The sequence below is a fragment of the Oncorhynchus masou genome, chromosome 27 (assembly GCF_036934945.1).
Source record: "Oncorhynchus masou masou isolate Uvic2021 chromosome 27, UVic_Omas_1.1, whole genome shotgun sequence".
NCBI classification, from domain to species: domain Eukaryota; kingdom Metazoa; phylum Chordata; class Actinopteri; order Salmoniformes; family Salmonidae; genus Oncorhynchus; species Oncorhynchus masou.
This window is the reverse complement of record NC_088238.1, coordinates 32,571,700-32,589,780: the sequence shown is the minus strand read 5'-3', so window position 1 is coordinate 32,589,780 and position 18,081 is coordinate 32,571,700. Positions and strand designations below refer to the sequence as shown.

The 18,081-nt window shown below is 41.4% G+C and overlaps 1 protein-coding gene across 2 annotated transcripts in view; it reads left to right on the top strand.

The window, feature by feature from the left end:
- LOC135516020 (synapsin-3-like) overlaps nt 1–18,081 on the top strand; it is a 114,111-nt gene that overhangs the window by 77,186 nt on the left and 18,844 nt on the right. For both annotated transcript variants that reach the window (XM_064939981.1, XM_064939982.1), the window contains exons 7-10: nt 8,443–8,505; nt 11,574–11,716; nt 12,619–12,693; nt 13,093–13,195. In XM_064939981.1, coding sequence (XP_064796053.1) covers nt 8,443–8,505; nt 11,574–11,716; nt 12,619–12,693; nt 13,093–13,195 — 384 coding nt within the window. The remainder of the gene's footprint in view (nt 1–8,442; nt 8,506–11,573; nt 11,717–12,618; nt 12,694–13,092; nt 13,196–18,081) is intronic.

The following is an 18,081-nucleotide window of genomic DNA, read 5'->3' as shown; positions in this document are numbered from 1 at the left end:
GGACCTTCCAGAAGGACAACAATGTTTCCCAAGTGGCGCAGCAGTCTAATGCACTGCATCTCAGTGCTGAGATGGGTCACTACAGACCCTGGTTCGATTCCAGGCTGTATCACAACTGGCCGTGATTGAGAGTCCCATAGGGCGGAGCACAATTGGCCCAGCGTCGTTAGGGTTTGGCGGGTGTAGGTCGTCATTGTAAGTAAGAATTTGTTTTGAACTGACTTGCCTAGTTAAATCAAATTAAAATCTCTGCAGCACTCCTCCAATCAGGCCTTTATGGTAGAGTGGCCAGACAGAAACCACTCCTCAGTAAAAGGCACATGACAGCCCGCTTGGAGTTAGCCAAAAGGCACCTAAAAACTCCCAGACCGTGAGAAACGAGATTCTCTGGTCTGATGAAACCAAGATTGAACTCTTTGCCCTGAATACCAAGTGCTACATCTGGAGGAAACCTTGCCCCATCCCTATGGTGAAGCATGGTGGTGGCAGCATCATGCTATGGGCTGTTTTTCAGCAGCAGGGACTGGAAGACTAGTCAGGATCAAGGCAAAGATGAACAGGGCAAAGTACAGAGATCCTTGATGAAATCCTGTTCCAGAGCGCTCAGGACCTCAGACTGGGGGCGAAGGTTCACCTTCCAACAGGACAACGAGCCTAAGCACACAACCAAGACAATGCAGGAGTGGCCCAGCAAGAGCCTGGACTTGAAGCCGTATCGAATATCTCTGGAGAGACCTGACAATAGCTTTGCAGTGACGCTCCCCATCCAACCTGACAGAGCTTGAGGATCTGCAGAGAAGAATGGGAGAAACTCCCCAAATACAGGTGCCAAGCTTGTAGTGTCATACCCAAGAAGAATCTAAGCTGTAATCACTGCCAAAAGGTTCTTCAACAAAGTACTGAGTAAAGGGTCTGAATGCTTACATAAATGTGATATATATATATTTTTTTTTTGTATAAATTAGCAGAAATTTCAAAAACAGTTTTTGCTTTGTCGTTATGGGGTATTGTGTGTAGATTGATCAGGGGTAAAAACGATTTAAATCAATTTTAGAATAAGGCTGTAGCCTAACAAAATGTGGAAAATGTCAACGGGTCTGAATACTTTCTGAAGGCACTGTATATCCAATCATATTTTCATGCTTGTTTAAGCTTTAAAAATTGACCCACGCTTCCTAAAGTGAGCATTAGCACGATTGGTAACAACAACATCATCAATTCAGGAGAGTACTCTCACCCTTCCCTTTAGGCTTATCTCACCCCACCTTAGGTGCTAATAACATGCAAGGCCCATTACAAGGTTATCAGGCTACATCATGCTGTGTATGTTATTCACACAGTAATGTAGGTTGAACATTTAAGTGATAATCAACAACGCATGTACAGTACGATTTTCACCTCAGTGAATCTATGGCAGTTGATTGATGCCATGAATCACCCAATTGGTACAATGTTTATTTTTCGATTCAGTCTTACATTATCTAAACTAATTTCATTCAGCCCAACACCATTTTATACTGTAGTTATGCTCGCAAATACAATACTTACTAAATTATAGTCAGTTAAGGACCTACGGACAGAGTCCCAACCTGGAAACTGTCTGTCTTCAGTCCTCGGCTTTCCCATTTAACTCTGAGTGTCGGACTGCTACGTCAGAGTGGCCACTCAGTGGTGGATTTCCCAACAGCCCTTTTCTTCCTGTTCAATAAATGTCCTGGGGCAACACCAATCTACTACATCCACTGTGTGTCCCGGGACTCCTGACTGTGTCAGAACAACTCTCTCCTTTCACTTCTAGCTGGGGGATTCTTGACTCTATGGTCTGTACTTCCTCATCCGGACAGATGTTAATAGAGAAGGAAACCGTCACTTTCCAGAGGCCTATAGAACTCCACAGTATTAGCACCTGTTCTTTGTTCCCGGCCTTGTTTCATTTGCTTAGCCCACTTTCTTTCTTCTCTCCTTATTTGTTAATCCATTGGGCCGCTTTATGGCTTTGGCTCTGGATATGGATTTGACTAATACAGTGTATTAGTCCTATAGGGAATGGTGCTTTTAAGGGCAGGGTGTGGGGGGTTCAAAACCATTTCCTTTGCTCCTCATTTAGACCTTCACTATAACACACTTTCCAGTTCTCTTATGCGCCACTACAACTAAATAGTTTTGTTGTTGTGTGACTGTAGAGTCCCCTCATTGGTCAGTGTTTTGGAGGGATACTTGAGTATTTCAATTTGGCTGTCCTATCACATCTTAACCCTGTTTGCAAAATTGGATCATTTACTGTTACCAACTGTTTGAAGGCCTACTTCTGACTTTCAATGAAACTTTCTAAACCCTCTGTGCAAATTGCCTGTTGAACACCCCCTTTTAAATTGAGTAAACAAAGTTTGATACCAGTCGTCTGTTCTATCAGCAACCTGGACCTCGACCATCTGCTCCAAACTCCCGTTGCCAAATTGACTTTTGGAATGTTTATTTTTACCCATCCCCTCATTAGCATATTGTATAAATGAAAAACCCATCAGAGCTGTGCAAAGACAAACACCCAGCAATCTGTCATGTAATGTGTTTATGGGCTTGCGTGAAATTGGGAAAGTCGTTCAAATTGTTCAACTTATGGACAGCTCAAACACATTTTACTTTTACTTTACCAAAACTTTTACTGCAATTTCTAAACATCATAAATCAATCAAAACATGAGAAATCAACAACTGCATCACAAGAAGAGGTATGAGTAATTACATAAACTGTCAAGTTGTGTACATGAAACTGATGCAAAAACTGGTTGTATGCCTGTTGAAGACCTTTCGGGCAGAAACCTAATGTTTTGAACTAGAACTCCAATAAAAGTGAAATTTTCTGCTATCAAACAATATTTTCTCTGTATGCCTCCACTAAGAGGCCAATGACCAGAGGTTCACACCTTTCCTGATCCCAGGATCGAGTGACTTTGTTGGGTGTAATTGCATACATTGCCTCCTTACTTCTGCTGACACTTTTCCAAAGACCCAGTGTATTGTAGCCTAACCCTAGAAAATGGGAATGTGACATCTTTCCCTTTTAGACGGAGAGGAATGCCCTGCAGCACTGATTGATCGTTTTTGCAAGACTGGTGCTGCCAATTGCCCCGTCTGTCCCAATTATGTTGGTTCTCACTTTTTTCAAATGTAGAAGCCAGCTGATATGTCGCTAGGTTAGTGTTTACGCATATGTCTACCTAAAATAGATGACCTCTGAGTAAAGTTGTGGCCATGTTCTGTTATTAAATCATATTGAATCATGACTTAGTATGAATCATATCCATTTGCACAATATTTTCTCAACATTTGTCAGAGTGTATTCCTCTGAACACGGTGCAGATGTGCGAAGATGACTTCAAAATATCTCTGAACGGCCAGCCGTTCCCTCAATTAGAAGTGCCATGGACATTGCATACTTCTAACCTCTTCCTTGCCTCTCTTCGTAACCCATGAACCATTCGCAGGTGCATTGGTCAAAGTGTTCAGAATCTTCACCATCAAATACATCTCCATCACAAACCTGGTGTTCGGTATTCTCAGGAAACTTCCACTCTGGAAACTTCCATCCCTGAAAATAGGGATGGAAGTCTGTCTGTTTTCCAGACAGATGTTTCCCTCATGGAAACGCACTCCGATCAGGATGGATCCCAATGGAAGCCAGATGACCCTGAATTCCATGACAATAATTATCATGCCCCATTTAGCAGTCTAACGACTTACGATGTCATACACTGAGCATCCGATGTATAGTTTGCGGGGGCTCATCAGGTAGCACAAGGCTTACCATTACTGTAAATGCAACTTAAACGGTGTGTTGTCTGGTTGGGAGATGTGTTATGTCTACGACTTAATTCAGTTCCTTTCTGGAAGTACAACTACAAAGGCCGTGGCACGTTTATCTTGTGTCGTGACTTGGCTATGATGAAGTGTAGTGGTTTGCTTACAAAGAAGTTCACAAAGTGTACATGTGGGTCTGAAGATGGCGATGATAGATGGTTGGCTCTAGGTTAAGAGTGTTTTCTTGATGCCCAAACTCTTGTGCATTTACCACACCAAGCACAATCAAAGACCTCAGAGAAACCACTGAATAACCTGATGAACAAGAGGATGTTCTGACAGTCTGGTATGGAATCTGTAGTTAACCATCCATTCTCTTACCCGTTAAAATTTCTATGGAAAATATTAATCCTCAACTTCCAGGTTTAATCTTGATTTTGTAAAAGTTTCATCAATCCGCCGAACACTGTTTCAAGTTACTACGGCACATACATATATAGTACGGAATAGTTCTGAAGTTTTGCAATGCCGATTTCAAACAGCCAGATCAAATCCACTCAGGCCAGGTGTGTGATTAGTCAGTTATTTGTGTGTTCTTCATTCCCCTCAAGGCCAAGTTAATCTTTGAGCAGGGTTTTATGTGAACAGGCTGTCTTTGGTTTTGATGCCAGGAGATCTTTTTGAACAGCGGCCTGGGTCAGAGTCCCCCTGCTCTCCTCCTCTCCTCGTCTGCTTAAGTCTTTTCGCTGCTGTCCGCTTCCTTGATGTGGCAGCTTTGAATGGCCATCATAAAAATTAAGAGATCATACATATGCGGGGATGGATGCACCATGTGTTGCGTTGGATAATTGATGCACCCCCTTAGAATGACTCTACCCCCCTCGAATCAGAGCTTGATAAGTACCTATTTACAATTGTACATCTAAGTACTTATCCATCTGGCCACTCTCCTAGCTAATGGGCTAATGTGGTGGAGAATGTGTTTTGTTTGACCTTTCATCTGCCCTCTTAGATCTCCTTTTTGTCTAGCCGCTCATTGTTTTATTAATTGCCAACCAACATCTGAAGTTTTACGATAAATGTTTTACAGTACCACTGTTACATTGTACATTATATTAGACCCAGACCTCGACTTCACAAGGATCCTTGGACAATTATAATGGTCAAAAACTTTTTAGGACCCTCCATTATAAATGTGGTGATTCACGAAGGATGGTTATTTGGGCACAAAAGTTACGTGACAATTAGCCTCATCCAACATGATGACACTTGCAAAGGCAGGGTCGTTGGATGACTCATGTCCCCTCTGTTCAACGTGCTGCCCTTTAGTTTGTGGGAAATTCCATGGGTCCAACAGACTGGTGTAAACAAAATTATTCAATGTTTTATCTATTTGTCTACATGCCGACGACCCAATGTTCCACTGAGCTCAACTTTATAATTGAGTGAGGTGGGGGGATTTAAGAATGTGACGGAGGTGTTTGGAGGTTAGGGAAGTGTGATTCATGACAGCCTTCGGCCCTAAATGATCCAAATGTCTGACTTTCACACACACACAAAATATATATATATGACTGAGTGTTTTGGCCCGACGGATGGGCTTCCCTGAAGTATGTGCCAGACCTGGTCGTCTGGTGCGTTACTGTAAATGACGGCAACCTCATGTTGTGAAACCAAACCTAGACTGGTGAAATCACTGGCCGTATAATTAGATTTTGTGTGTTTTCTCAATTACTTGACCATACTGAACACATTGTTAATGGTTTTTGGGTGGGAACAGGAAAGGCAAGTACAGTAATTCATGCAGCTGTAAGAAAACAAAAGCCGAGACAAATCAAAATGTACACGTCTGAAAGCTCATAAGCACATCTGTCTCAGATGGTTTTATGCCAGGTTTAGTGCCCAGACGTATTTGATCTTCCTTCTGATGTTCCGTGCTGCCAGTGTAACCTCATTAGATAGGATGTGGTCGCTTTCCTCCACCGTGTCTCCCGTCATTGCCACATTGATGGGAATGACTGGGAGATTTTCAGATTACACATCCAGACAGAGTTGGCGGCCACAAATCTGCCCACCCAAAACCACTTCTGTCATTTTAGGACAAGCCCCCACAGGGAAACCACTGTCCTCAGTCATTCTCATACACATGTTATATCAGGTGTCTCCCTGCTACATAGCTCACGTGCCGAATACAAAATAATTCAACTTGCGTCTGAGGCTTAGTGAATGTGCTTTTCTCTGGCATTGATGGAGATTTCCATTTAAAAAATGGAAATACCAACCACAAATGACCAGGAGAACTGTTGATCGGTAGGTAGCTTATTCTTCAGAATTTAAATGATGAATTGAGAGGTACATTGAGGAGTCCATTTGTCTTTCTATGAGCCAATGTGTTTCACCTAAACAGAGGATACTTATTATCTGGGTCCTGAGGCTCTTTGTACCATTTTTAGGGATTTCAAGTGGTTGACTCACTAGTATTAATGGATTGTGTAATCATGATTTAAAACACACAGTTTGAAAGTAGATTATAAATTCACAATTACACTTCAACTCACACAAAGTTGTTTTCAGCCTATTATGGATGCAAGTTAGATTGTGTTATCTTGTACAGCTTGGGGCTGTAGTTTCACGATCTCTCAACACGGTTGGCGCTGATGTCCTAGCAACCTTGTATCTGTCGATGATTAACACTAACCAGACAACATCCAGACGGGGGGGGGGGGGGGGGGGGTCTTCTCTGTTCTGTTCAGACCTGTCCACTGACAGCCAGACGAGGGGTGGATAAAACGATAGCAGCAGCTGCCTTTGCCCTAGCAGATCTGTCAGGCCTGAGCTCACAGCTGTGTGCATACTCTGGCTGTGTGCCCTCTGCTCTGACTGAAAATCTCTCATCTGCTTATCTAAATGTTCTCTCTCGGAGTGTGCCAGGAAGAGTGTGTTCTTATACCCAGGCCCACCGTATAATGCTGATGTTATATTGTACTGTAAGATTGCAATAAACATGTAAGTGATGTTACATACACACCCCATTTGTGTTGTTGCAGGTAATGTACTCAGAAGAATACTTTAGACAAATGAACTGTTACCATACCACGACTTGATATGCCATATTATTAACACCACCAAAACACTTAACTGACCAGGTTTCTCTAGTGTCTGCCTCGTGTAATATACAGTTGAAGTCGGAAGTTTACACACACTTAGGTTGGAGTCATTAAAACTTGTTTTTCAACCACTCCACAAATTTCTTGTTAACAAACTATAGTTTTGGCAAGTTTGTTAAGACATCTACTTTGTGCACGACACAAGTAATTTTTCCAACAATTGTTTACAGACAGTAAATTGAAAAAAAAGTGAAATAATCTATCACAATTCCAGTGGGTCAGAAGTTTACATACACTAAGTTGACTGTGCCTTTAAACAGTTTGGAAAATTCCAGAAAATGTCATGGCTTTAGAAGCTTCCGATAGGCTAATTGACATCATTTGAGGCAAAAGGCGTGTGCGAGGAAGGAGGGCTACAAATCTGCCTCAATTACACGAGCTCTGTCAGGAGGAATGGGCCAAAATTCACCCAACTTATTGTGGGAAGCTTGCGGCTGGCTACCTGAAAGGTTTGACCCAAGTTAAACAATTTAAAGGCAAATGCTACCAAATACTAATGGAGTGTATGTAAACTTCTGACCTACTGGGACTGTGATGAAAGAAATAAAAGCTGAAATTAATCATTCTCTGTATGTGAACTTCCGACTTCAACTGTACGTTTGTCGGAATGGATGTAACTGATTGCGTTGATACAGTCTAATCTAACTAAAGGGGGCTGTTACATTGAGACTCAAACTCTAAAACTCTCCAGTGAGTCTATCATCCCTGTGTGCCATTTCAAACAATAGGAGATTTAGAAATTGGTTTCAAACTGGATAAGCCCTCTCTTTACATTTCCATCTAACAATGGTATCGGAGGATCTATCAGTGGCAAGAATGTGTTTTTAAAGAACACGTTTGAAGTCGTCTGTTGACGTTTCCTCCTCCTCTCACATTGCACACCATGCTATGAGAGAGCCCATGACGCCTGCGGTGGGGCTGGGTTGTCTAAACCATCCCAAGAAGCTTTGGCTTTGGTCTCGCTCTCTCGTTTCCCAGAACTTCTCTTTTGTGTAATAAACCAACATTTTTCAGAAAATACCTCATGCTTCCCTATATTGGGTGGCTTTAAGTTCAATGCGGTAGTTCGATAATGGTCTTTGAGAAGTCTTTCACTTTAAATTAGGTTTTGATTCTATACCTTACGTCAGGTCTGAGCTATGCATCGCAATTAAGTTTAGGGAGGAACTTGTGTTTTGCTTTTAGTAGTCAGTCACTCACATGGACAGCGCAGTTCAATCATAGCCAAGTCATAGTCTTGGAGCCCTTGTCAATCAAGTTAGGTATAGATGGATAATTATTTGGACCTCAGTGTAGCTCTAAAATGCTTTCCCTGCTTCACAGTCCTAACACTCTGGCCATTTACGATATCAAGGTTGCTCTTCAGAGAAACCCTCCATCCACTTAGTTGGTATTAGGATTAATGCATACTGCATGTTATCTCCTCTGCCAGTGGTTTTTCAGACTGTGGTAACACTCTACTTTGTCTTCTTTCTCAGGTGACAACACCAACGTTCCCTGTGGTGGTCAAGATGGGTCATGCCCACGCCGGCATTGGCAAGGTAAGCCTCCCTGCGATGTTGATTCGGACGCGCACACCACCACAACTACGGTCTGGGCACTTCCTGGCTGCTCATCTCTCCACTTCACCATTGCATGTCTGGTCTTGATTTGTTTGTGTTTGTTATGCTAACCTATCACATACTGTACAGTTAGGAGTTGAGCTGTACATAACAGACCAGGCTCCTTCTCTCTTCTCAGTGTATCTCTGAGCGTGATGATGGCATGACATCCCTTCCATAAGCAGACTATCAGTCTTGGAGAGGAGGTGGAGAAGGGTGTGAAGCTGCAAGCCATGATTTCAGTGTGTCTGATAGGAAGGGACTTTTGGGGGCTTTTTCAGGGGGTTTACATTTTCATGAGTTAGGAAGGAGATGTGGGAATGACATGGGCATCGGCAAGCTGATCAGCGTCAGGATCTGAAGACCTCCTAGTTACCTCATAAAAGCCTGGATATGCTACTGTTTGGCCTGTTTCCTACGATGTCAAGCAAAGAGGCACTGATTTTGAAGGTAGACCTTGAAATACATCCACAGGTATACCTCCAATTGACTCAAATGATGTCAGTTAGCCTGTCAGAAGCTTCTAAAGCCATGATGTAATTTAGATAATTTTTCCAAGCTGTTAATTAAAAGGTATGGTCAACTTAGTGTATGTGAACTTCTGACCCACCGGAATTGTGATTAAGTGAAATAATCTGTCTTTAAACAATTGTTGGAAAAATGACTTGTCATGCACAAAGTAGATGTCAAAACCGACTTGCCAAAACTATAGTTTACTAATAACAAGACATTTGTGGAGTGGTTGAAAAACACGTTTTAATGACTTCAACCTAAGTGTATGTAAACTTCTGACTTCAACTGTTTGTCTGTGTATATGTATACATAAACACACACACACAATTTCAACAGCAATGCAGTTCAGTGAACAGCCAACCAAAGTGAGTGATTACTAGCCCAAATGGAGCCCTCCTCACATATAATACAGGACCTCCCGAGCGAAGTCAGTGTTCACACAGTACACAGGGGGAAGCACTTCCTATAACTTCATCCCCCTTTCCATATAAAGGACTGGGTTGGGTTTCCTCCATTACAGGAACCTGGAGTGCTATAGTGTTCCCACATGCCCTCTGGATCACTTAGCATAGGCCCATTGTAGACCAGGACCTCACTTGACCCCCCTGACCTTACAGAGGACTGAGAACTGGGGGTAGAAGAGGGCCTGGATGTAGGCCATTCAATTGCTTCACATGGCTTTTAAGTTGAGCTGAGAGACTCTTGACAAAAGACATTTGGTTAAAATTCAATTATCTGGAGTTGTGGAAATTGGGACTTAAGGACTGTGGCTAGTGATGGTGTTAAAACAACTGAAAATCCTATGTTTGTTTAACCTAATGCCCTTATTAGATTAAGTGAAAACACTGCGCTTTATTACATGTAAACAGTTCTTTATGATCTGTAGCCTAAATTAAATGTTACGGCAAAATCTTTTAGTGTGACGAGGTGAATACAGCAAAAAAAAGTTACTGATTGGTTACTTCTAATGTTAATCCAGTTTTAAATGTTTTTAATCATATCAAATCTCCGAAAGAGACCGTTACAGCCTGACCATCGCATGGAATTGTTAATTCTGGTTGGGGAAGTTCCGAATGGCTCACTAAAGGGTCGACTGATTTAACTGACACTGGAGAATATTTCTCAACCATTTGAAACTGGCCAGTGTCCAGAATCACATTGCTTTCCACCTCACCCAGCTCTTGATCCAACTGCCTGTACATACCCTCTTAATTACCTTATGGTTTCTGCTTCCAGTATTATAGTTTACTTTATTTACTCAATGGTTCATCTTATTCTCTGCACGGCTTCTCATATTTACACCATGGTTTGGCTCCTTTTTCTCTGGCTCTCCAGAGGTATTGGGTTACACCTTTTGGAACCACAGTGGGTAGCCAAGTACACAAATACTTTTCCTCGTGAACAAAGGATAACTATTTCCCCCTTGTCTAGCTACCTCCACCTCTGTCAAACATACTCAAGATGCTATCTTAAAGAGTAGTTATGACAGCGAATGAAATGCCTGATCCAAAAAGAGGGCAAACTCCTCCCCCAGATCTTTACCATAGTAGACTTTTCCATCTCACTTGAGAAGAAGAGATGAGCTGAAAGGAGAGAGGGGTGGGGGTGGGAAAGTGAGCGCATCAGTCCAGTCTGTCCCTGTCCACGACAGCCCCTCACTGTTCCCACTGACTTTCACCGCATGGTGGATGAATCATAGTGCCAACGATAACAGCCAGAGGGGATGATAATGAGAGTCAATGGAGGGAATATGAAGGGAATGTCTAGGACTCTGGTTGCTATCAAAATACATCATATGGGTGATATACATTCAGATAGCCATACATCAACAGCCTGTAATGTATAGCTTTCTACTACTCCTTTGCCCCTTTTCCCATGGTCTAAGGCAGTTTCTGGAGTGTAATCCCTCTTTTTATCAATAGACATATCTGGTTGGTAATTGGGTGTCTTCGGCTTAGTGTGCCTGTCAGTTTCATTTAATCAGTATTTAATCAAACCTGTTTACATATAAAAGATACAGCAGATTAGCATTTACTGTTCAAAAAGGAATCTACAGAATTGTTCTCTTTGGATAAGTTGTGGGTCGATTGAATTTAGCTATTGTTTGTCATCTCCATCAAAATGTTGTCTAGCATATTAATGGTGGAAGAGGTGAGTTTAGTCCCTTAATGCGCTTTTGAGCACCTACTGTAAGTGGAAACGCGTAATATAAATGCAATCAATAACTGTACTGTCTGTATATAAAGTCACTGCGTACCTGATGAACTCACATGGGTGTGAGAAACGTGCAGCTCCAAAAATTCTAACATTTTCCAGAGAGAAAGCTTTTCATTATCCTGTCTGTGTTAGAATCCCACAGGAATGTAAATCCATCAGTCTACTTCAGCTCCTGTCTCATAGCTTTTATAGCATGTTTGGTGATTAACCATCACAAACTACCAATTATGCATATATTCCTGCTGATTTAACTAATTAGTGGCGTCTTCCTGTTTCAGATCAAAGTGGAGAACGAACTTGACTTTCAGGATATTACCAGTGTGGTGGCGCTGGCCAGAACCTATGCCACCTCTGAGCCATACGTCCTGTCTAAGTACGACATCAGGATCCAGAAAATCGGCAACAACTACAAGGCCTACATGTAAGTATGATGTCGTCTCTATGCTATGTACACTGGGTTTTGTCTGTGACTTGGACATGTCAGCAATGATTGTGACTAGAATGAAACTATATGGCTTGCATGTGAATGACTTTACCAGAGAGAGGGGGAGAGAAAGACATGGAAACGGAGATGGATGAAGGGAAACAAAAAAAGAGATGGAGAGAAAGAGTGATAGAGAGACCCTAGAATAGTCCAGCCTGCACGCCAATGTGAGTGTGGGAAGAGGCCCATGGTACACCCTTCCCAGTCAGTGGAGGCGTGCAGGGCTCACCCAGACCACAGCACTTCCTTCTCTACCAAGGGACAACGACTAGGGTTGCACCCTGCACTGGCATTCCATTCGGTCTCCCAGAGGGAAGTGACAGCATCAGCCAACGTGACCGTGACCACAGGCCAAATTCAGCCTTAGTCTCAATCTTAGCTTGAACTAAAATAATCTTCTGAGTAACCAGCCACTTCAATTTCAAATGCTCAACAGCACCCTCTTGAATACAACAGACCTCGTGCAGTAAATGTAAAACACCATGTACAGTAACAATGAAAGTATGAATCTACGCCCGTTCTACTTTCATGTCTCTCAATCCGAACAATTATTGCTTGACTAAGAAGAGTGGAATTTACTTCCTTATCTCAACTTATTTCCTCGGCACCAGTCATGAAAGCACGTCTCCAATTGACCTTGACACAAACATTATGTAGGCGTACATTGCAATCATCAATGTAGAATTCAGCGATAACATTTCCCCCCACCCCAGGGTCTTCTGTAGAACTACTCTACAAAAACAAAACACAATGACTAAGCTAGCTGACCATTGCTTTCCATTCCAGTCCAGAGAATAGCTGAATGCCTGATTCATTTCCTTGATTTTCACCTTTTCTAGGAGGACGTCCATCTCCGGCAACTGGAAGGCTAACACAGGCTCAGCCATGTTGGAACAGATCGCTATGACGGACAGGTAAGCTGGCCTATAGACACTTTGTTAGACATAATATAACAGATAAGCTTCATTATAATAAATTCTGAACGCTTATAGATGTATTATTGTGTTTATTAATTTGTACACAAGTAAATACAAGACAATGTGATGAGAGTTTAGAAGACAAGTGAAAAGTGTATGTGCAGGAGAGGTGAAAACTAACAAACCTGAGGGGCTTGTATGACACCTCCCTCTTTCAAATATGTATAGATCAAAACAAACAGGAAATTATATCCTGATGTGTCAAACAGTTAAACAAGTTATAAAGCATTATACCTGCAGGCTTTAAGTAAAGTGTTACCAAAATTAGTTTTTCACTGCCACGGTCTGTTTTGTAATTGACAATGACAATCAGTTGTGGATGTCACTGTGTTCCAGATATCGTCTGTGGGTGGACTCCTGTGCCGAGATGTTTGGGGGACTTGATATCTGTGCTGTGAAAGCCGTCCACGGAAAAGATGGCAATGACTACATTATCGAGGTTCGTTCATTCTTAGCATGTACTGTCAGTGGCGATTTTAGCATGTAAATCTTAATGGGTCCCACCAAAAATTGTGGGATGCATTCCAGCAAAGCCACTACACAACACTAAACAATACATGAATTGTACTATAACGGTAACAAACGGTGCCCACAAACTGTAGGGGTCTACATAAAGCTGTCCCAACAGCAGTCCCAACACCTTACCACTGCTACACCTGGCTATCAGCGGAGCTTTGTCTGGCAGCGGAAGATTATTCAGCCTCATTTACTTACTTTATATGGCTGACTTGCTTAAACAAATGTGGTTTCTACTGACAATTGAGATGTACAAACCATGGCATAAGGGCATGACAAGCGGAGGAGAGGCAATGCGTAATTTCTATTAAGACATTAATGAGAGAGCTAGGACGGATGTAGTCTAACTATTTGTTATTTGAAATGTACAGCAACAGAATTCAGAACATGGGCCTTTCTTACAGTGTTCTCCCTGTACACCAAGTCAGAACCGTAGGATAAATAAAGGGGGCATATAAGCAGACAATGAAAGCTCTTACAATATTAAATGATTATATTTCTCAAAAACAGGTTATAGGTTACATATGCACAAGTCAGAACAGTTGGCGAAATTAAGAGGTGAAAATAGACAAAATTATTAGGGTGAGGCACATGGGCTACTAACAGCTAGCTAACTAACACAACACACTTAGTATTACTTTCGTAGCTACAGTATACATATCTCCCTGGCATATTACATCATTTATGCAGCAGCATACAAGACTAAATGTGACCACGAAGGACCACCTGTTCGAGTGAGCGCACGGTGAGTCCCAACATTTTTTGGACTTAACTTGTTGTGCTTTGCTCACTTGAACAGGAAGGTGGCGCGGCAGTTCTTTGTTGGCAAATTTTTCATAAAAGTCTGGCATTCTCTGGATTTATGGTGCTTTCAAGATAACTAGGAACTCGAGAGAAAAAAAAAGTTTGAATCATGATGTCAGTGATCTTCAGGTCGTAGCTCTAGAAAAAGGCCCGAGTTCCAGATTTACAATTCCGAGTTGGATTTTCCCGGTCGTAGCTCGTTTTTCCAGAGTCCCCAGTTGTCTTGAACTCACTAAAGTCATATTTTGCAGTTCAGAGTTGTTTTGTGCGCAGCACAAACCATGCTTCACTGTCAGCAATGGCCAATTGGATGTTTATCATTTTAAAGTTGAGACCCTTAAAAAAAAAAGAGACCCTTAATCTTAGATTTGGGACCACACAGCCAAGCCACTAAATAGCAGGCTAATGATTGCTTTGCAATGCTTGCAGTTAGCCACTGATTCTTTCCAAACCCCTCATTTGTTGAATTTGCGATTTCCAACTTGTTGTTTAATGGTCGATGAGCACCGATACATTTTATCTATAATTTCTCTTCATTACTTCTCTTCATATGACAAGGATTAAAAATGATTTGTCAGGAAATTGTCAACTTGATTCATGATGACTGCTGGCTAAGATTGTGAACGCTACTGTAGATGTGATTTGACGTCATTTTATCTGTGGACAATGACCTTGAGCCGCCTTGGATGGGCACTTCTAATGTAACTCGATGGCAGCACCCAAGAGGCTTGAATTTTCTAGCTCTACCCTTAGACTTGTCGGTGACGTAGTGTCCCCATGAGTAACAGAACACTGAGCCAATCACGGTGCAATGCTCCGTATTTTCTGCTGACTTGCCCCACCACCACATAAAGTGCCGAGCTCTGCTGTGTCGTGTCTTTGGCTATGCCGGATTAATATGATATGACATGCTTTTCTATAAAATAATTTCTCTGTAATTAATATTACCTGATTAAGCTAATCAGGTAAATGTAATTAACTAGAAAGTCGGGGCACCACAAAATAATCTTTATAGAGCTGTTATCTTCCGAATAAAATCTTAAAGACCTAGTAATCTTTTACATCAGTAGCAGTCAATATTTAATCGTCACTTTATTCAGTCTCATCTGAAAGTTGTAAATTCTTGGTTATCTACACGAACCCTGGCTAACAAGTTGAATCAGCAATACAATTTTTTTTTACTAAATACCTAAATAATTACAAAGAATTACATCTACACAGAATGGATCATACATTGATTACAAATTGTCATAAAGGAAAACGTCCCTAGCTGACGGAACCGATATGACGGCTGGTTACACAAAGAAAGGGGGTTTGAGTGAAAGAGTGGGAAGAATGAGGAACAAAAAGGGTTTTGTCTCTATCGGGCCATAGGCAGCTATGCTAAACTGTGGATACGTTGTAGTATCGTTGTGTGTGTTAGACTTTCCTAGCCCACGTTTACAGCGGCTGCTGCTAACTCAACCATTAGGAGGTATCACTTCTGGAATGAAGAGTTCAAAGTTCATACCAAGTTGCCATACTTTTAAGCTTGTGCTATATTCTGGCTGGTATAGTCAATGCATGCTTTCGGCGTGTCGATCATCACCTTCACATTGAACATGATGCTAATTTCGTTCTGAGCCCTTTTAATGTAGGACCGTCGTCCTCACGGCCTCGGAACAAAGTTGAATTTTCATCAACGGGTTTATATAGTGGTGAAAGAAGGACGTGTTTCATAGTTTACGACGAAAGTCTGTTCACTTGGGCGGGGCCTCGGAGTGAGCTTCTCTATGACAAACTGTTCTCTCATTTAAGAGCTAAAATTACATTTCATCGTTTCACAAATAGTTTCATATTTTAACATTTAAATTGTGCAACAATTCCATGTGAATCTGATAACTAGAATGTGTCGACTTTCCAAGATAGTTTGTCATCCTGTCATTAGTAGTAATGTCTCAGACGACAAATGATCTGGGATCACATTCATTAAGTACCAACGCATATTTTCAACTGGTTGGATTACCGAAATATGATTCCGTTTCCCACCTTTCGATGTTACCAGACTCTCTGTTACAAAGGCTTTACAAGAGTCAACTCCATAAAGTAGAGAGAGAAAAGGGGAAAGGTATTTATGGGGGTCATAAACATCCCCCAACAGGCCAACAAAACAAAGAGACCATGTTTGTATGCAGCTTTATTAACTCAATGATAAATATATATTTTTTACATTGTTTACAAAATGATATGTGACATGTATGAATGCCAAAATAACATGCGAAACAGGAATCCCCCCCCCCAATGGGGCTCAAAATAGGGTCACCACTGTGTACTGTATAAGAAAATGAGACAGTAACTCTCGGCCTTCTCCTTCAGGGTAAAAAAAACTAAACAAGAAAATTCTCTAACAAACAGCCCATATCATGCTCAGTGTATGTGTGCCTAATAAATATTTGCCAAACTACATACAGCTAGAAGTACATTGTAGTATTCTGAAGGATGCTCAGGCAACGTGGTGTTCAATGTGTATGCTAACCCAGTTTGAATTGCATGAGTTATATTACACTCTTTGAACTGGGTGTTAGTAACAATGGGTGATGAAAGATCATGTTAATTCCAGAAATATGTTGATTTGAATCAGATTTCTCAGGTGGGCGATAACATTTTCAAAGTCATCAAGTAATAGATTGCATTGACAGACGAGTTGGCGGGCGATGGTGGAGAAAGAGGGCGCAGCCGAGGATAGATCAGGCATGATCAGTCTGAGTCGGAGCAATGAAAGAATAATTACGCTTTAGACCAAACACAACGATCTGAATTCAAACAAAGGCATGGCTAGCTGGCTGCCTACGCTGTCTGTTTGTATGAAGTAATAGATACTTGAGGAACACCGCTTTCCTCAAGTTCGTAACATTTCCTCAGCTGGTTCAAATGGCAGAACAGAGGAGTATAAAGAAGGACCATAAAGATTAAATATAGTGTTCTATTCTGTGGGGAGGACTGTGTGTATTCAAACCTGAAACTCAAGATGGCTCAAGACACAGACATACTGAAAAACGGATATCGTTGGAATGAGTTGTGGTACACTTACAGTGCCTATAGAAAGTCTACACCCCCCTTGGATTTCTTCACATTTTGTGTTAAAGTGCGAGTCTAGAATTGATTTAATTGTTATTTTTCGTCAACGATCTACACAAAATACTCTGTCAGTAGTAAAAAAAAAGTTTTTTTAAAGATGAATGAAAAATAACACTAATGTACCTTGACTAGATAAGTATTCACCCTCTGAGTCAATACATGTTAGAAACACCTTTTCCGAACGATTACAGCTGGTGAGTCTTTTTGGGTATGTCTAGTAAGAGCTTTGCACACCTGTATTCTGCAATATTTGCCCATTCTTTTCAAAATTCTTCAAGCTCTGTTGGTGTTTTGTTTTTGGGATCATGGCTTTTCAGCAATTTAAGTCTTGCCGTACATTTTCAATAGATTTAAGTCAAGACTGTAACTGGACCACATTCACTGTTGTCTTGGTAAGCAACTCTAGTGTAGATTTGGCTTTTATGTTGTAGGTTATTTTCCTTCTGAAAGGTGAATTCCTCTCCCAGTGTCTGGTGGAAAACAGACTGAAGCAGGTTTTCCTCTAGGATTTTGCTTGTTCTTAGCTCCATCCCGTTTTCTTTTCAGCCTGAAAAACTCCCCAGTCTTTGCCGATGTCAAGTACACACATACCATGATGCAACAACCACCATGCTTGAAAATAAGAAGGTAGTTACCCAGTGATGTGTTGTTGGATTTGCCCCAAACATAAGGCTTATGCATTTAGACCAAAAAGTGATTTCCTTTACCGTATATTTCTGCAGTATTACTTTAGTGCCTTGTTGCATATGTAAGAATATGTCGAAGATAAATGCACAACGCAGAGACAGAGTACGAGCGGTCAAGAGGACGAGAGTCAATAGAGTACTAATGATCAATGAAAATGTTTTTTTTCTGTAATAGGGAATTATTGATTAATGGTTCAGAGAC